General features: G+C 55.0%; 1 protein-coding gene and 1 long non-coding RNA gene across 4 annotated transcripts in view; one reads left to right on the forward strand and one right to left on the reverse strand.

The window, feature by feature from the left end:
- RORC (RAR related orphan receptor C) overlaps positions 1 to 15,558 on the forward strand; it is a 26,445-nt gene continuing 10,887 nt past the window's right edge. The window contains exons 1-4 of one of the 3 annotated variants that reach the window (XM_004026659.4): positions 1 to 104; positions 2,383 to 2,412; positions 14,580 to 14,665; positions 15,047 to 15,188. In XM_004026659.4, the coding sequence (XP_004026708.3) occupies positions 65 to 104; positions 2,383 to 2,412; positions 14,580 to 14,665; positions 15,047 to 15,188 (298 nt within the window). In that variant the 5' untranslated portion in view covers positions 1 to 64. Of the gene's footprint in view, positions 105 to 329; positions 900 to 2,382; positions 2,413 to 14,579; positions 14,666 to 15,046; positions 15,189 to 15,558 lie in introns of those variants that run through there. The other 2 variants (XM_055359220.2, XM_019022713.3) reach the window with 2 other exon arrangements.
- LOC109026009 (uncharacterized) overlaps positions 11,673 to 15,558 on the reverse strand; it is a 9,200-nt gene continuing 5,314 nt past the window's right edge. Inside the window, exons 2-3 of the long non-coding RNA XR_008670642.2 lie at positions 12,308 to 12,355; positions 11,673 to 12,118 (exon numbers count right to left, since the gene is read on the reverse strand). This is a non-coding gene — a long non-coding RNA (uncharacterized lncRNA). The remainder of the gene's footprint in view (positions 12,119 to 12,307; positions 12,356 to 15,558) is intronic.

Raw genomic sequence — 15,558 nt, forward strand, 5'->3', positions numbered from 1 at the left:
GGGCCCTGCTCCCTGCCCTCCTGGGCAGCCAGGGCAGCCAGGACGGCACCAAGGGAGCTGCCCCATGGACAGGGCCCCACAGAGACAGCACCGAGCCTCACGGGGTAAGAGGCCCATGGCCCTGCCTGCAGGTGGAAGAGACTGCCGGAGGTTCAGAGGAGGGCAGAAATGGCAAGAGACTGGGCAAGAAGTGAGGAGGGGAGGGAGGGACAAGAGTGCAGAGGAGAAAGCCCTGGGTTGGCAGGGAGTGAAACTGGAGGAGAAACAGGAGGAGGGGCTGGGGAGATGACAGAGGGGAAGAAATCGCAAAAGGAGAGAAACAGGAAAGAAAGGGAGAAGCGGGAGAAGGAAGGAACAGGTTGGAGGGTAGATGGGGAGGGAAGAGCCAAGTCAGGGGAGCCAGATCTAGACCCAGCGAGGGGTCAGAATGTGGACAGGCCCTCCCAGGTGTGGGCTTACCCCAGGAGGCACAGGGACACTGCTTCCTTGATCTGGCCAGGACCCCAGACAGCAGTGGCCAGGAGGCTGGCTGCTCCACCTTCTGTTCATTCACCAGTGGAGAAACCTGTCCTTTAAGGAGTGACAGACTTGGGGAGTGTGGCAGGGGGAACCACACCGTGTCAGCTGCCCATGACCACGTAGCCTGGTCCTTTCCTCGCCACTCACCCAGGGGTGTGGGATTTCATCTCTGCAGAGAATGTGGGGCACTGGGCCATCAGCAGGGAAGGACAGAATGTCAGGCCGTCCTTGGCCCCATCCATGGTCCAAGTCAGGAACCCCCTCAGAGCAGGATCGCAGGGCCACAGGCTTGGTCAGCTGTGAGCATGGAGGAGGAAAGTTTGAGGGCCAGAGCCACCAAGCTCCAGGGCCACCTGGTGGAGGAAGAACTGGCTGCCTGGGTGAGCAAGGGGAGCACCCCCACCACAGGACCGCTCTGAGGTGCAAGGCTAGAGGCCAGGAGCCGCTGCCACGTCAGGGAGGAAGCTGGGTGGGGCCAGGCAGGAGCAAGGGGAGGTGGGCTGGGCTGGGTGGGGCCTTGCCACCTCGGGGCAGTCTTTTCTCCTCCCTCACCCCAGCAGAGCCCAGGCCATCAGGCCACTTGCCTCCACACAGCCTAGTGACCACGGCCTGCCAGTGGGGAGCATCTCCCGGGCAGAAGGGCACTGTGTGTGTGTGTGTGTGTGTGTGTGTGTGTGTGTGTGTGTGTATGTGTGTGTATGTGTGTCAGGTGTCAAGACTGAACAGCAGAAGGAAAAAAATAACAGAACAGAGTCAGAGGTTAGGGAAGCTATAGGGGGTATAGGGCATGGTTGAAGAGCTTTCTGAGACAAAAGACTGGCCCTGTGTTCTGTGATGAGCTGCTATGTGGATGTAGGGAATGGGCCAAGGTCTGGCAGGGGAATCCTCTTTCCAGGGGCTCCCTGGCTAGGTGCTTCATAGATGTTAACTGCATGAATGGGTGACACCCTCCCACCCACCAACCATGCTCCAGCTAAGGGCCTCCCCTCAACGGCTGCTCCTCCTGGAGGTCCGAGTATCCATGTGACCCCCATCGACCCACTCATGCTCCCTACTGCCCAATCTCCACCCAGACCCAGCCACGCAGCAGCAGCAGAGAAGGGAGGCCTTCCTCTTCAGGCTGGTAGGCCAGGGAAGCCTGGCCCGTGGAAGCCAGAGAGGGGTCTGTATTTGCAACTCTCCCCTCCTCTTCCTCCAAACATCCTCTCCCCCTACTCCCAACCCCCACATCTCTGAAGCCCTGGTGTTTTCAGGCATAGATAAGCAACCAAGAGATTTCAGTCCCACAGAGATTTAACTCTGGCTGTAGGATATTTCTTGTGCACCTCCAATGAAATTACAAGGTAAATAAGACCAACACAGTCCCTGCCTTCACAGGGCTTTACAATTTGGCAGGGAAGACCCATTTCATAGACAAGACACAATTACAGCAGCTAGGTGACAGTTAGTGACATGGTGAGTGCCAGGAAATAAAATGCAAGGAGCTAAATGTGTCAGCACAAGGGCAGGGGAAGGGGGTGTGTGTGGCTTCTCCAAGGAAGAAACATAATCAGAGACCTGAGGGGGAAAGAGAAGCTGGCTGGATTAAGGGGTACAGGAGGGACGGGCATTCTAGGCAAAGGAGCAGCTTGGGGGAGTCCCAGAGGCAGTGAGGAGCCTGACACTTCTGGGTACCTGGAAGAGGGCCAGTGTGGCCCAAGGGCAGAGGAGGAGAGAGGGGCACTGCAGGGGGTGGCCTGCCTGCCCTTCAGACGCCAGGCTCTGAGGGAAGGAGTGCGGCAGTGGGATCCTAGGAGTGGGGAAAGTGTCTCAGCCCCTCATGGTCTTCAACCTTTGACGTCAACCCCCTTCTTGTCTTTACAGAGCTGCTGGCTGCAAAGAAGACCCACACCTGTGAGTAGGGGGTCCGGGGCAAGAAAATGGCTGGGGCATAATGAGATGGAGAATAATTCAGCAAGTGATCTGTGGGGGGACTGAGGTTGGACAGAGGTGGAGGAGTCAGGAAGAGATGGCAGGCAACAGGAAAGCAAGGGGAGGTGCGAGGAAACCACAGATCAGGGCAATGGGAGGAGATGAGGAAGAAGCCTGAAGCATGAAAGGAAACACTGTAAAGAAACCAGGAGAGAACAAAGGAAAAGGGAACCGCCTTGTGAAAAAAGGCGAGGAGAAATGCTGGACAGAGGCAGGGAGATGGGAGGGGGTGGGGGCCGACTGCCAGGCCGGGGAAGGAAGGAGATAGAGGTAGGGGGGTGTGCGGAGGCAGGGTGGCCTCAGGAACTCAGGAACTCAGGAACTCAGGAACTCAGGAACTCAGCGCTGCTGCCAAGGGAGACAGGGAGCCTGCACCAGGCTTTTTTTTTTTTTTTTTGAGACAGAGTCTCACACTGTCGCCTGGGCTGGAGTATGATGGCACAATCTCAGCTCACTGCAACCTCCACCTCCCAGGTTCAAGCGATTCTCCTGCCTCAGCCTCTCGAGTAGCTGGGACTACAGGCACCCACCACCACGCCTGGCTAATTTTTGTATTTTTAGTAGAGACGGGGTTTCACCATGTGGGTCAGGCTGGTCTCAAACTCCTGACCTTCTGATCCACCCCTCTCGGCCTCCCAAAGTGCTGAGATTACAGGCATGGGCCACTGTGCCCAGCCTGCACCAAGCTTTGTGGTGCTGAGCCAGGTTTGGTGTTCATCTCTGTGGTTAACACATCCTGAGGTGTGAACAAGCCTGGAGCCAGCCTGTGCAGGACTAGAGAGCAGGAGAGCTTTATCTCTGTAGGAAACAGAATGGACAGGGGCACTCTGTGTCCTGGGGCCCTGAAAGCCAGACTACAGCAGGTAAGAAGGGCACTAGAGCTCAGAGAGGACTTCCCAGTGGACGCTAGTGAATAAGAATCCTCTCTAGGGACCACTCAGCACATCAGCTCTCCTCTCCTAGTTTGTGGCAAAGGCTAGTCCCCCAGAGAATGCACACAGTCCCGAAGCTATGCCCATCAGGGCCATGCGTGCCCTTCTGTGAGCATGGGTCCCTGAATCGAGAGGATCCCTCCAAGGTAGGAGTGGCCACACCATTTCTCCATAGCCGTCCCTTGACTGCCTTGCCAGTTCCTCCTGAGAGCTCACTGCCATCTCGCCCAATGCCAAAATTGTCTAGAGCCTCCCTGTTCCAAGTAGAGACATCTCAGAGAGCAAAGCATTGCCCTTCTCCATGAGCTGGGCAGCCCAGGGCTGAGGGCCATCCAGGATGCTACCTCCTCCTGGGTGGGGGTTGCTTTGCTCAGCATAATCCTGATCAGTGTCTCGCCTGCCCCTAGCCACAGGGCCCCACGGAAATGCTGAGCAGGGCCCCGGGAGGAAAGCGGGTCAGGGAGTGACGCGGGTGAGCTGGGGGAGGGGGGTCACGGACCTTATGTGGGTGGGGGGAGTAGGGGGACTTTCGGAGCAGCAGGAACTGGGAGAGGTCAAACCCTATTCCTACCCTTAACCCCTGACCTCAGAAACCTCAGCCAGGACTATACCTCCTTATCCCTTTCCCATCCCACCGGTCCTCGTGTCCCCACCCCAAGAGTGTTGTCCTGAGGATCCAGGCTGACAGCCTCTCCCCCACTCCACGGCCCAGCTCCTGAAGCCCCAGAAAGGCCCAGGAAGGCAAGGAAAGGCCTGTGCCTGGATGAGAGGGTCTGGAGTCCCAGCAAGATCAGACACCTCTCAGGAGTTTGCCCCACAGAATCCAGGAGACATTAAGGCCTCCCCCAGGCCGAGAGACTCTGAAAATTGGCTCCTGAATTGAGACAACCCCAAGATGGGGGTCCAAGATGGGGAACCCGGGGGAACTCCCCAGACCAAGAGGGAGCCTGAATACTGAGGGGCCCTGAAGAGGGACTCTCAAAACCAATGTACCCCACAGAGCACCTAAGAGGCTGAGAAGGTCTCTGGAATTGTTTGGCACCTGAGAAGGACCCCCCTCCCCCAGGCCAAAAAACACTCCAGAGAGACTCACATACCGAGGGACCTCCCAGGCTGAGACACCCTAAAAAGCAGACTTGAACCAGAGAAACCCTCCCATCCTTCAAGTGGGATCCGAAGCCAATCTACCTGGGCTTGAATCCTGACTCTGCCACGTACTAGGTGTGTAACCTTGGGCAAGTTACTTAACCTCTCTGTGTCTCACTTTCCTCCTCGAAATGAGGATAATGGTAGCTACTTCATAAAGTTTTTTTATTTTTTCTTTTTGAGACAGAGTCTTACTCAGCTGCTCAGGCTGTAGTGCAGTGGCATTATCTCAGCTCACTGCAAACTCCACCTCCCGGGTTCAAGCAATTCTCCTGCCTCAGCCTCCCGAGTAGCTGGGACTACAGGTGCTTGCCACCATGCCTGGCTAATTTTTGTATTTTTAGTAGAGATGGGGTTTCACCATGTTGGCCAGGCTGGTCTCGAACTCCTAACCTCAGGTGATCCACCCGCCTTGGGCTCCCAAATTGCTGGGATTACAGGCGTGAGCCACTGCCCCCGGCCCACATAAAGTATTTTGTGAGGATTAGATTATCCGCATAAAACATCGAGAACCATTTCTGACACATAATAGTAAGCACTATTATTATGATTATGAGTATGATGACGGTGATGATGATCATTATCTACACTCCAATTTCAGCAGTTTGGCTCCTAAGGAAATTTCTGGTTTCCTTCTGTGGATTGTGGGTATTTGCCTGGTGATTATTACTGCTTCTATCATTTCCATGTATTCCCTAGTGCAAGATATATGTGGTGTCTGCAGGGAGGAGCGTGGGCATGGGAGTGGTGGGACAGCCCCCCAGGCTGCACCACACTGGGTATGGCTGTTGGCAGTCCACAGGGTGTCAGGTGGCACATGCCACCACCCCAGGCAGACATCCTGTGACTTACCTCTGAAAACATCCCTGTCCCTGAAGTCACCTGGCAAAGACGGTCAGGCTTGGAAGGTCCTCGGGGGTAGGAGGAGTAGAAATTTGGCCTCAGGCTCGTGTGAGCTCCATTCTGGCTCCCCAGCCAGAACTACCCTGGCGGGTGGAAACAGCTTTTACCGCGTGTGGCTGTCGCATGTGGTTTTGGAATTTTCCAACGCCCCCTACGATTGGCTGCCCCTCCCCTCACACCCTGCCCCAGGCCCAGATTGGCCACGTGGGGCGCCTGTCATCCTACTCACTGCACCCCTTGGGGGTGGGGTGGGGGGTTGTCACTTGGCCACCTGTGTGGTGCAGAGCTTAAACCCCCCAGTCCAGAAGCACTGGGGGAGAGAGCTAGGTGCAGAGCTTCAGGCTGAGGCGCTGCTGAGAGGGCCTCGCCCCGCCTCTGCCGCCAGCTGCACCCCACTCCTGGACCACCCCCTGCTGAGAAGGACAGGGAGCCAAGGCCGGCAGAGCCAAGGCTCAGTCATGAGAAGTAAGTGAATGGGGCCACCTGGGGGCGGGGGAGCCTGGACCCTGTCGTCACCCCTCTGGAAAGGAGGATGTCTTGGGAACAGTGTGAGCAAAGCTGAGCAAAGCAGGGTGCGTCCTGGTCAAGGTCAAGATCTGTTGGGAGATGGGTGGAGCAGCTGGGGAGTCCTGCTGGCCAGGCGGCTCCCTGACAGCAGCAATGGTAAGAGGACTGTTGAGGAATTCCTGAGTTCCAAAAAGAACCTCCAAAAGTATCTGAGGTATCCAGGCCCTTAATTTTACAAAAAGACTGAAAGCCAAGGAGGCCGCGTACTTCGCCCAACGTTACACAGCTGGTATCTGATGGGGGCTGGTAATTACTAGGGGCCCTGAATGCACTCTCCTGTTACAGTGTTTCCCTTGTTACAGTGTTTCCCTCTGTGCCTCCAGCCTGCTTGTGAGTAAAAGGAGGCCAGAGCAGTTGCTGTGCTCTGAAGCAACAGGACAGCAAGAGTCAACTGAGGTTGGCAGGCAGCAGGGCACAGAATCCCCGTGTCCAGGCCTCAAAGCCACCAGGCTTTCTGCCCAATCCAGGGACATGAGGACTATGTGGAATCCAGTCAGGGTGCACCCGGGCACATGCCTGCGTGTGTGTGCATGTGTGTGTGTGCGCGCGTGTGTGTGTGTGGGTGTGTGTGTGTGTGTGTGTGTGTGTGTGTGGTTCTCCAGGGTCAGTCACCCATTTGACCGGGGAAGCAAGGCAATGGAGATGGGATTGGAAAGACCTCGGCCTCACCCTTTTCCTGGCTTGGAGCCCTGGGCCAACAGTTGGTGGGCAGATGTCTGGGGTTCCTGTGCCTTCCAGCAGAGCAAGGGTGGGCAACCTCAGGAAGTCCCCTGTATTTGTTGTGAAGGGAAGCCAGGGAAGCCAGAGAAGCTCTCAGAGCACAAGGTGAAGGAGGAAAACGGAAGCCCCATGCCCCTGTGGCTGAGGCCTGAGGCAGCCCCAGCTTCAACCTGGGGTCTTCCCACAAGCCACAGAATGGAGGCTGTATTGAGTCCTGGAAAGACCCCTGGACTGACAGTGTAAGACCAGGCACTTGTGCCGCCTATCACTGGCTAGCCATATAGATTTAGACAAGCCAAGTCACGGGGCCCTGGTCTACCATCCGCAAAACAAGGGAGCTGAATTTTAAGATAGAACAACAAAACCAACTATGGAGAGTCTCCCAGTTCCAAAGGCCCAGGGCCAAGAGAGAGCCCAGTGCCCTAAGGCAGGCATCCCCAAGGGTGATGATGGAGACTCAGCTCTCCCAGAGGTTAGAAGGAAGGGAAACCAAGGAAAGAAAAGAATTCCACTTCTGTGACAGGGACTGAGGCCACAGTGCAGGCATATGAGCTGGGGTGGATAAGGAGGGCTGCAGAGAAGAGCCAACAGCTTCTACACAGAGGAAAGGGCCCCTTGGAGCTTCCGTTTCCCTTCTAGCTTCTCTCTATTAGCAGCAAACGCTGGCAGACTGGTCTTCCCAGAGATGGCCCCTAATGAGCAAATCAACCCTGGGATGAAATGACTAGGTGTGCTTCTAGCCCAGCAGTGGGGCAGGAGTCCCCAGCAGGGGCTGAGGGAAACACTTGGCCAGCTCTCCATTATTCCCACCCCCACCACACACACACAGCCCCACCCAGGCGGGGAAGTAGGAGAGAGGGCCTCCTCCAACAAGGGGGTCAGTGCCACTGGTCCTTCTCACTTGGACATTTACAGGTATCTCATAGCCCCAAGTTATCTGACCCCAATGAGTGCCAACCACCACCAGCCCCTCCAACCGCCGATGGCAAGAGTCAAAGCACATGGGGCTTGGGACTGTGACACACCCAGAGACCAAGGGCCCGACAAAAGGAGCAGAAACAAATCAAGAAATAAGGAGAGATGCAGAGGCCCAACTCAGAGGGCAGGTTTCTGGAACACCTGGGGAGAGAGTAATGTCCAGCTGGAGGTGTGGTTGGAGAAACACCAATAGAGCCAAACGCATGGAGGTGCAGCCGGGCGCGGTGGCTCATGCCTATAATCCCACTTCGGGAGGCTGAGGCTTGAGGCCAGGAGTTTGAGACCAGCCTGGGCAACAAAGTGAGCCGCTGTCCCTACAAAAAAAGTTTTTTTTAATTAGCTGGGCATGGTGGCGTGTACCCGTAGTCCCAGCTACTCAGGAGACTGAGGCAGGAGGATCATTTGAGCCCAGGAGTTCAAGGCTGCAGTGAGCTATGATCAATGTCACAGCACCCTAGCTTAGGTGTCTCTTAAACAAACAAACAAACATGAAGGTGTGAAGCCCAGAAACAGAGCTGGAGTGCAGAAGATCACAAGGCACATAGACACAGGGAGAGGCGGAGAGAAAAGATAACTGGCAGTAAAGGGAAGACAGGAAGACACAGGGTCTAGGCAAGCGGTAAGGGGGAAGTAGGGTGGCTCTGACAAGGATGGCACCAGCACCCTGCCATCCAACCTGCTGCTGTCAAGTGCAGATAATGTGTCTGTATGCCAAAGAGACTCCCAGCCAGCCAGACGGAGGGTAGCCCAGACATCTTCCCCTAAGGGCATGGCCAGCATGGCGCCAATAGGCACTCAGGCCCTGGCATTTGGCCTGAATGGGGAGGTGGGAGGCCGAGGGGTGTGAGGTCACTGTCTATGAGCTGATCTTTCTTAGGTTTGGTCATGATCATGAGGAACAGTGGGCCAGAAAGGACTCCAAGTCCCCAGGGTACACAGATATCACCCTGAGAGCCCAGGGCCATCTTAGGACTCCGTGAAGGGCTTCTTCCTTCCTTTCATCACTCCAGCACCCTTCTCTTTCCCCGTCTTCCCATTCCTAACAGAAATACCAAACCACCGAGCCCAAGGTGCTAGACTCTGAAAAGACTCAGCTTGTCCCAGCACAATGAAAATATTCGGTCCCTACCAAGGGCTCCTCCCCATCCCCTGCCTCTGTGCTGCTAACTCAAACTAACAGGGAACAGGACTTTCTAAGGGCTAAGGTCTCTCCCAGGCGGGCAGCCCAAGGCCCATGCTCCTGTTCCCATATAGCTAGTCCTTTCTGAAGTCTCACCTCCACGCCTGCTGCTGCAGTGCAGCCCCTTCCCTGGGGCTCTGAGGCTCAAAAAGGATGGAGATGTCTATTTCGGGGGAGGGACAGTAACAAGGCAGGGCCTCAGGGCCAGAGCCAAGGTCTTTCTGGGTCCACTACCCTCCTGGAGCAGTGAAGGTGCTCTGGGATGAGGGACAGATGGCCCTGAAGGCAGGGAAGGTGCTGATGGTGACGTCTGGGCTCCCACTCGCCAGAGCTTCCTCCTAGTGATTCATCCCCTCCCCCATTCACTGGTTGTTTTCACTCGCCTTTCTCCAGTCCCAGACTGTGGGGGTGGCGGAGGCACCAGGAGGGGGTTTCGGGTGGCTGGCTGGCTGTCATTCATGGCTTTTCAAAACCCCAGACTCCCTCGCCCACCTGAGTTTTAGCTTCACTATTTTCTCAGCCCCAGGATCTGGGTGTTTCAGCAGAAAATTCTCACCAGGAGCTGCGGTGAGGGCCCTGGCCTGGGCTGGGGGTAGTGTTCGCCAGGTAGAACCGCTTCTCCCCCAGCCCCCACCCAGCCCTCCCGCTCCTGCTCCCCTGTGGTGGCACCCACCACCTTGGTTTCCAGCTTTGCAGAAGCTGGGGGAACTGAGAGCTGAGAAAGGAGGGAGGCTGGTGACAGGTTGGGGTGTGCAAGTGACCCCTGACCGGAGCTGTGGTCTCGGTGGGGATCGAGACAGAGAGTTCTGGCTGTGGGGAGAGGAGGAGCTCAAGCTAAGGAAAGAGATGCATTCCTCTTTCTCACTCATTCATTCATTCTGCAAAGGGAGGCATACCAAGATGTATGGAAACCTAGTCTATACCCTAAAGGGGCTGTGGTGTTCCTGAGGAGTCCCCGGGAACCCTGTTGGGATATATAAGTCATCCCACTTGGCCTTAGAGAAAGGGGTAAGGGCAGGAGGAGGCTGGGACCTCAGAGGAAGAGTTGGGACAGAGGGAATAATATCTCTTGGGATCTTTATACAAACAGGAGTCCTGGCTTTAGTTCTGTGGGTTTCCTCTGTGAATTCTGTTCCTAGACCACCACAATCACCTCACACTTTTACCCCTACGGCCAAATGACCATGTTCTCTACCCAGGTCTCCAGTGTGCATTTGGGTGTCTTATCCTCATAAAGTATACAGCTTAAGGCTTGAGGGCACTGGCTGCAGAATTACAGAGACCTAGGTTCAAATGCCAGATCTGCCACTTCTGGCTGTGTGATCTTAGTCAAGCTGTTTATTCTCTCTAGGCCTCAGTTTTCTCATCTGTAAGATGAGGATGATACTAGCAGGGCCTACTTCACAGGGTTGTTGTGATCATTAAATGAAAATGCATGTAAAGCCTGGCACAGAGTAAGAATTCAGCCAATGCTTATGTCTATCATTATCCTTTCTCCTTAATCAGTATCCACTGGAGAAAAAGGAGAGAGAAAGAGGAGAGGAAAAGGCCCAGCTCTAGATTGACGAGGCACCAGGAGGAGATGAGGACCCCGGGGTTTCTCTGTGTGAACCCATTCTCTACCATGATGGTGGGGGGGTGGTGGTTCTGGGGTTTGAGAGGAGAGATCCCCCTGGGTTGCAGCCCCTCCCCTGCTCCTACCACTTCCTCTCTGTGGCATAGGGCACCTGGACAGGGCCCAGGGTTGGCTTCCTAAGCTGGCACAGGGCCAGGCTCTGGAAGTACTCAAAGCACTATCATTGAATCTCGCAGCTGTGAGAGGCTCGATTAGAGGAGGATGGAGGACTTTGCCTCTACCGTATTTCCCCTCATAGGAGGAGCTACTAGGATGCTCCTGGGGGTACTTCAGTCTCTAAAGCAATCCAGAGGAGATTCAGTTTCTTTTTCTAGTATTGTCTCAGAATGAAGTGTTAGAGGTCACACTGGATGGCAGAAAAGATACAAGAATGAGCTCAGGAAAAGATCGCCAACCCCAGCCCCACTCCCTGGAAGGAGCAGCCTGGCAAAAAGGCAGGAATAGGGACTAAGTTCTTGCTACTCAAAGTATAGGCTGAAGACCAGTAAGCTTAGGCACCAACTAAGAGCTGACCGAAGTGCAGAATCTTGAGTCCCACCTCAGATCCCCAGGTAATCTTGTTTGAGATGCAAAAAGCCATAGTCATTCAGTCATTAGATGACTTAAGGAGCTGGCGGGTGCATTTGGGCATTTGTCTCTCCTTTTGGAAGATGTGGAATTGGAGTTTTCTTTTGGAGAAAGCTCTCTCTCAGGAGAGAGCTACAGTGAGAGAGCTGCAGGTGAGATGCAAAGATCCTTCCAAGACAGCAGGCGAGGGTAGAGTTAGGGCTGCCATGGGAGCAGTGGTGCAGGGGCTGGTTCGAGGTTCCTGACCTTTGCTTGGCTCTAGTTCCTGGCACTGGCAGGCCCTTAGATGGTAAGTTCCTGGCAGGCCTGGCTCCTGGGCAACAGTTTGAGTAATCCTGTGATTACTCAGCTCCTTCTCCCCAATCTGAGTTCCCACCACCTGCTGCTTCAGGGACGTGTCTCCCAGGGGTAGCTTTTGAAGGTGAGTTATCATCGGAGGTGTTTTCAGCTCCTCTCACCAACCCCCAAGTCTACCAGCCCCCTTCCCGTTCTCCCCCACCCCTTCTCTACAAGTAACACACACCCTCATGTACACAGCACTGGTACTTTCTTTCTGAGGTTTGGGTGGATGGCATTGAAGGGAGTGCAGGTGGCAGGGGAAGGAGGGGGGAGCAGGACTAGAGGGCCTGAAGTGCTGAGGGGGCCATGGGTTGGGCAAAGGCCAGGATACAAGCGTGGATTTTCTGTGTTTCAGTGTTTCCGCAGCCGTCTCTCCATCCCTAGATCTATGTCTCTGTTTTTCCTGGACCCAAACCTCTTGGTCTCTCCGGCTCAGTGAGGCTAGGGGGTCTGACATTCTAGCTCAGAGTCTTTGGCCTTGTGTGTCTGTCTCACTGGGTACTTCTGTCTTGGACTGGGAGGATGGAGGATGGGCTGACCAGGTGGCTGGAGTCCAAGGCTTTGGTGTCCCCCAAACATGGGTATTTGCGAAGGGGGTCCTTGACTGGCCGCATCTTCCTATGAGAAGGTCAAGGTCTTGGTGACACTGTTGTGAGGTTCCTAGGGCCAGGAGAAGCAGTGGGTCAAGCATGGGGCAGGGAGATGTGTCTGGGGTCACCATGTGGTCAGCACACACACGCACGCGGATGTGGCTCTTGGAGAAGGGAAGAGGCAGGGAGGCCTGTGGTTGACTGCTGGGCCAGAGCCCGAGTTCCCACTGCGGCTTGGCCTAATCTCCCTCCCGCTTACTTTTTTGGGTGGCCCACGTTGGTTTCTCCCATCTCTGGTCTTAGGCCACTGAAAAGAGAGATGCCACAGTGTTGGAGGGGGAGGTGTTGGGCAAGAACAGAGTCCACAGGGCCCAAGTGCTCCTCTCAGCCTTGCCAGGCCCACTGGGCTTCTCAGCCTGACCTCTGCTCAGGAGTAACTTGAATACACAGTGCTTTCCATAGGTGATATCATTTCATTACTCTCTGTTGCCTACAGTCACCCCATGGACAGGCAATAATATTTTTATCCTGATCTTGCTGACAAGAAAACGCAGGTCTAGAGGGAGAATCTAAGTGACTAGAAGTATGGGGGCCCCCACGTTTTCTGCCACTGTTCCAGACACCCAGTGCCCTCTATTCTCTCTTCCCCTCCATGCATTAAAATCTGCTCTTAATTTACTGGAAAGAACCTGGAAAACTCACTTACCGCCTGGTCTTGGGGGGGCCACAGCTTACAGTGTGAGCACTGGAGGCTTGCTGCTGGGCAGGCACGTGTGGCTGGGGGTTGGGTGAGGAATTGAGTGCTAACGAAGGGATTTCAGATACCCATGTGCCCTGTCCCCGTCATGGGCAGCTACTGCCTCTGACTCACCTCAAGTCTGGCCTGAGGGATGATGGTTTAAGAATGATGGAAATAATATTTTGGGGAATGGCGGGCAAGCCATGGTCTCCCTGCCCACTTCACATCAACAGGCCCTACATGTGACCAGTGTCCAGGCCAGGGACTGGAGGTGAGCTCACAGCAATGTGCATTCGCCCTCCAGAGAGGCTGCCACTTCTTTTGCCCCTTTGGTGGGAGACATGTCATAGATTAAAAGGGGCTTTGGCCCTTCTCTTCACTTTTCTGGCCCGTCCCGCCCCAGGGCTCCCCACTCAGAGGGGAGGCAGCAGGTCAGTGATGGTGGAAAAGAGACCCATGTGCTCTGGGAAATGCTAAAAACACCTACAGTAACCAGGGATCCCAAGCTTTGCCCAGCTACCTTTCAAGGAAGAGCTGGGAGAAGGCCTCCTGTGGTCCCATGAAGCTCAGCAGAGAGTCGTGGGCATTGACAGGAACAGGGCAAAGCAGAGATGAGCCTAGGGCCAGCAGCAAACCACAGGGGTAGGGAAGCAGGTACAGGTTACAGTGAGTTCAGTGGGAGAGAGAACCTGGGGTCCTAGTGCCCCATGAGCAGACACTAACATACAAATATGCACGTGTGGACGCAGGAGCAACCAGATATGTCGTAGGCTCACAAATGACATGTACTTTTCTTGCATATGCACACCCACAAGCACACCTTCAAATATGCCCACTGAAATGTGTACCCCAAAAGACAGGTACACAGAACAGCATAATGGAAAGCTCAGGGGAACTGGGATGTAGATCCAGCTCTCAGGCAAACTGGCCTATGACCCTGGCCCAACCGCTTTGCCTCATCTGGCTTAGTCCTTCATCGGTAAATGAAGAGGTTGAATGAGATGGTCTCTAGTCTCAGCCATTTTTAACATTGATGATTTATGTTCACACAAATGGATACAGATGCCTTTGTACAAACATAAGTGTTCACACTCAGACACACGGATGTACACAAAGCCACCCTCTCTCTGCTCTGGGGCCAAGAGCCTAAGAGCCCTGGCTAATTCTTTCCCTAGGCTCTCAGGCATCCAGCAGAGCTGGGGTGTTGAGCCCCAGTTTCCTGGGTTCCTCCCTGCCACCCCCTCACCCCGTCTCTGCATAGCACCTCCCTGAGCCTTCACTGTCTGGCTGGGAAGGACTGGCATCTCTGCCCATCCCCCACCCCTTGTGTACCACATCTTCCTGCTATACCCTACACTCTGCCCATGGGAGCTGAGCCCCAGCGAGGGAGGTAGGCACAGAGGAAGCCCCTTCGGCGGGAAGCAGGTGTTGTGAGGCCGTGAGGAGTCCTATGTCCCAAGGCGGGAGGGAGGCAACTGGAGCTTTTCAACTCGAAGGGCTGAGCAGGTGGCCCCTCTGCAGCTGCTTTCTCTGCCTCCATAGCACTGATACAACTCCCGGCCACCCCTCAACACTCCCCTCCTCCGTGAAACAAACACAGCTTCCTCACACCCTTTGCTGAGAAGCATTTGGCATTTCACTTCCCCTTCCATTTTGCAAGAGGGAAACAGCAAGCTGGAGCTGGTTGGAGAAGTAGGGGAAGCACCAGGTACCTGTGTCTGCAGCCCAGGTACATGGTGGTTGAATGCAGAAAAGGCTCCTGGGCTGACCTACTTCTCTTTCTCTCTTCCAGCACAAATTGAAGTGATCCCTTGCAAAATCTGTGGGGACAAGTCGTCTGGGATCCACTACGGGGTTATCACCTGTGAGGGGTGCAAGGTGAGTCATAGGCATGTGTACGCATGCATGTGTGCGTGTGCATACACAAGCGCGCGCACACACACACACACACAGTGTCTCCTTAGAGATAAACAAGGGGGTTAATGGCCTTTGTTCTGACTCCAGGGATGATCTCCTGGGCAGCCAGGAAAATGCCTGAGTAGCGCCTTCCTGCAGGGCCCTCAACACTGGCAGGGCCCTGTCTTAAGCTGGGGAAATGACTACAGGATAAATTGCAATTACACAAATAGATGGAGGAGAGAGAAAACTGACAGGTCGTGGGATGTAGAAAAGCTGCCAGAGCTTGTGGGCTGGAGGCCTTTGTGAGTGAGCTGGGCCTGACCAGGATAAGCAGTCTTGCCCTCCATCTGCTTTCCCCAGGGCTTCTTCCGCCGGAGCCAGCGCTGTAACGCGGCCTACTCCTGCACCCGTCAGCAGAACTGCCCCATCGACCGCACCAGCCGAAACCGATGCCAGCACTGCCGCCTGCAGAAATGCCTGGCGCTGGGCATGTCCCGAGATGGTGAGGCCAAGTCGACAGCCCCCTGGGGTTTTCCTGGTGTCTCCAGAGGGGCAGCCTGGCCTGCTGAGCTAGACAAGGCTTAACCTGCAAGACTGCCCATCCTCTGGTCTCCTCTCCATTCCTCCCCGTTACAACCCCTTGTCTCCTCCCCTGCAGGGATGGATGGGTCACCCCCATCAAATTTCTTTGGAGTCCCCAACTTTAGGCTTTGCTAGAACAAACATCCTCTTTCCAAGGTCCCATACCTCTTCATCTCTTCTTACTTGGAACGAATTCTCCTCACTCTGCTTCCCTCTGGCCCAGCTCCCATGCAGCTCTGGCACCTTCCCCTGCTACCCTGTTGTTGTAGTTCTAGCTCTATGTCCTTTTC

Source organism: Gorilla gorilla, chromosome 1 (genome assembly GCF_029281585.2).
Source record: "Gorilla gorilla gorilla isolate KB3781 chromosome 1, NHGRI_mGorGor1-v2.1_pri, whole genome shotgun sequence".
Classification (NCBI taxonomy): Eukaryota; Metazoa; Chordata; class Mammalia; order Primates; family Hominidae; genus Gorilla; species Gorilla gorilla.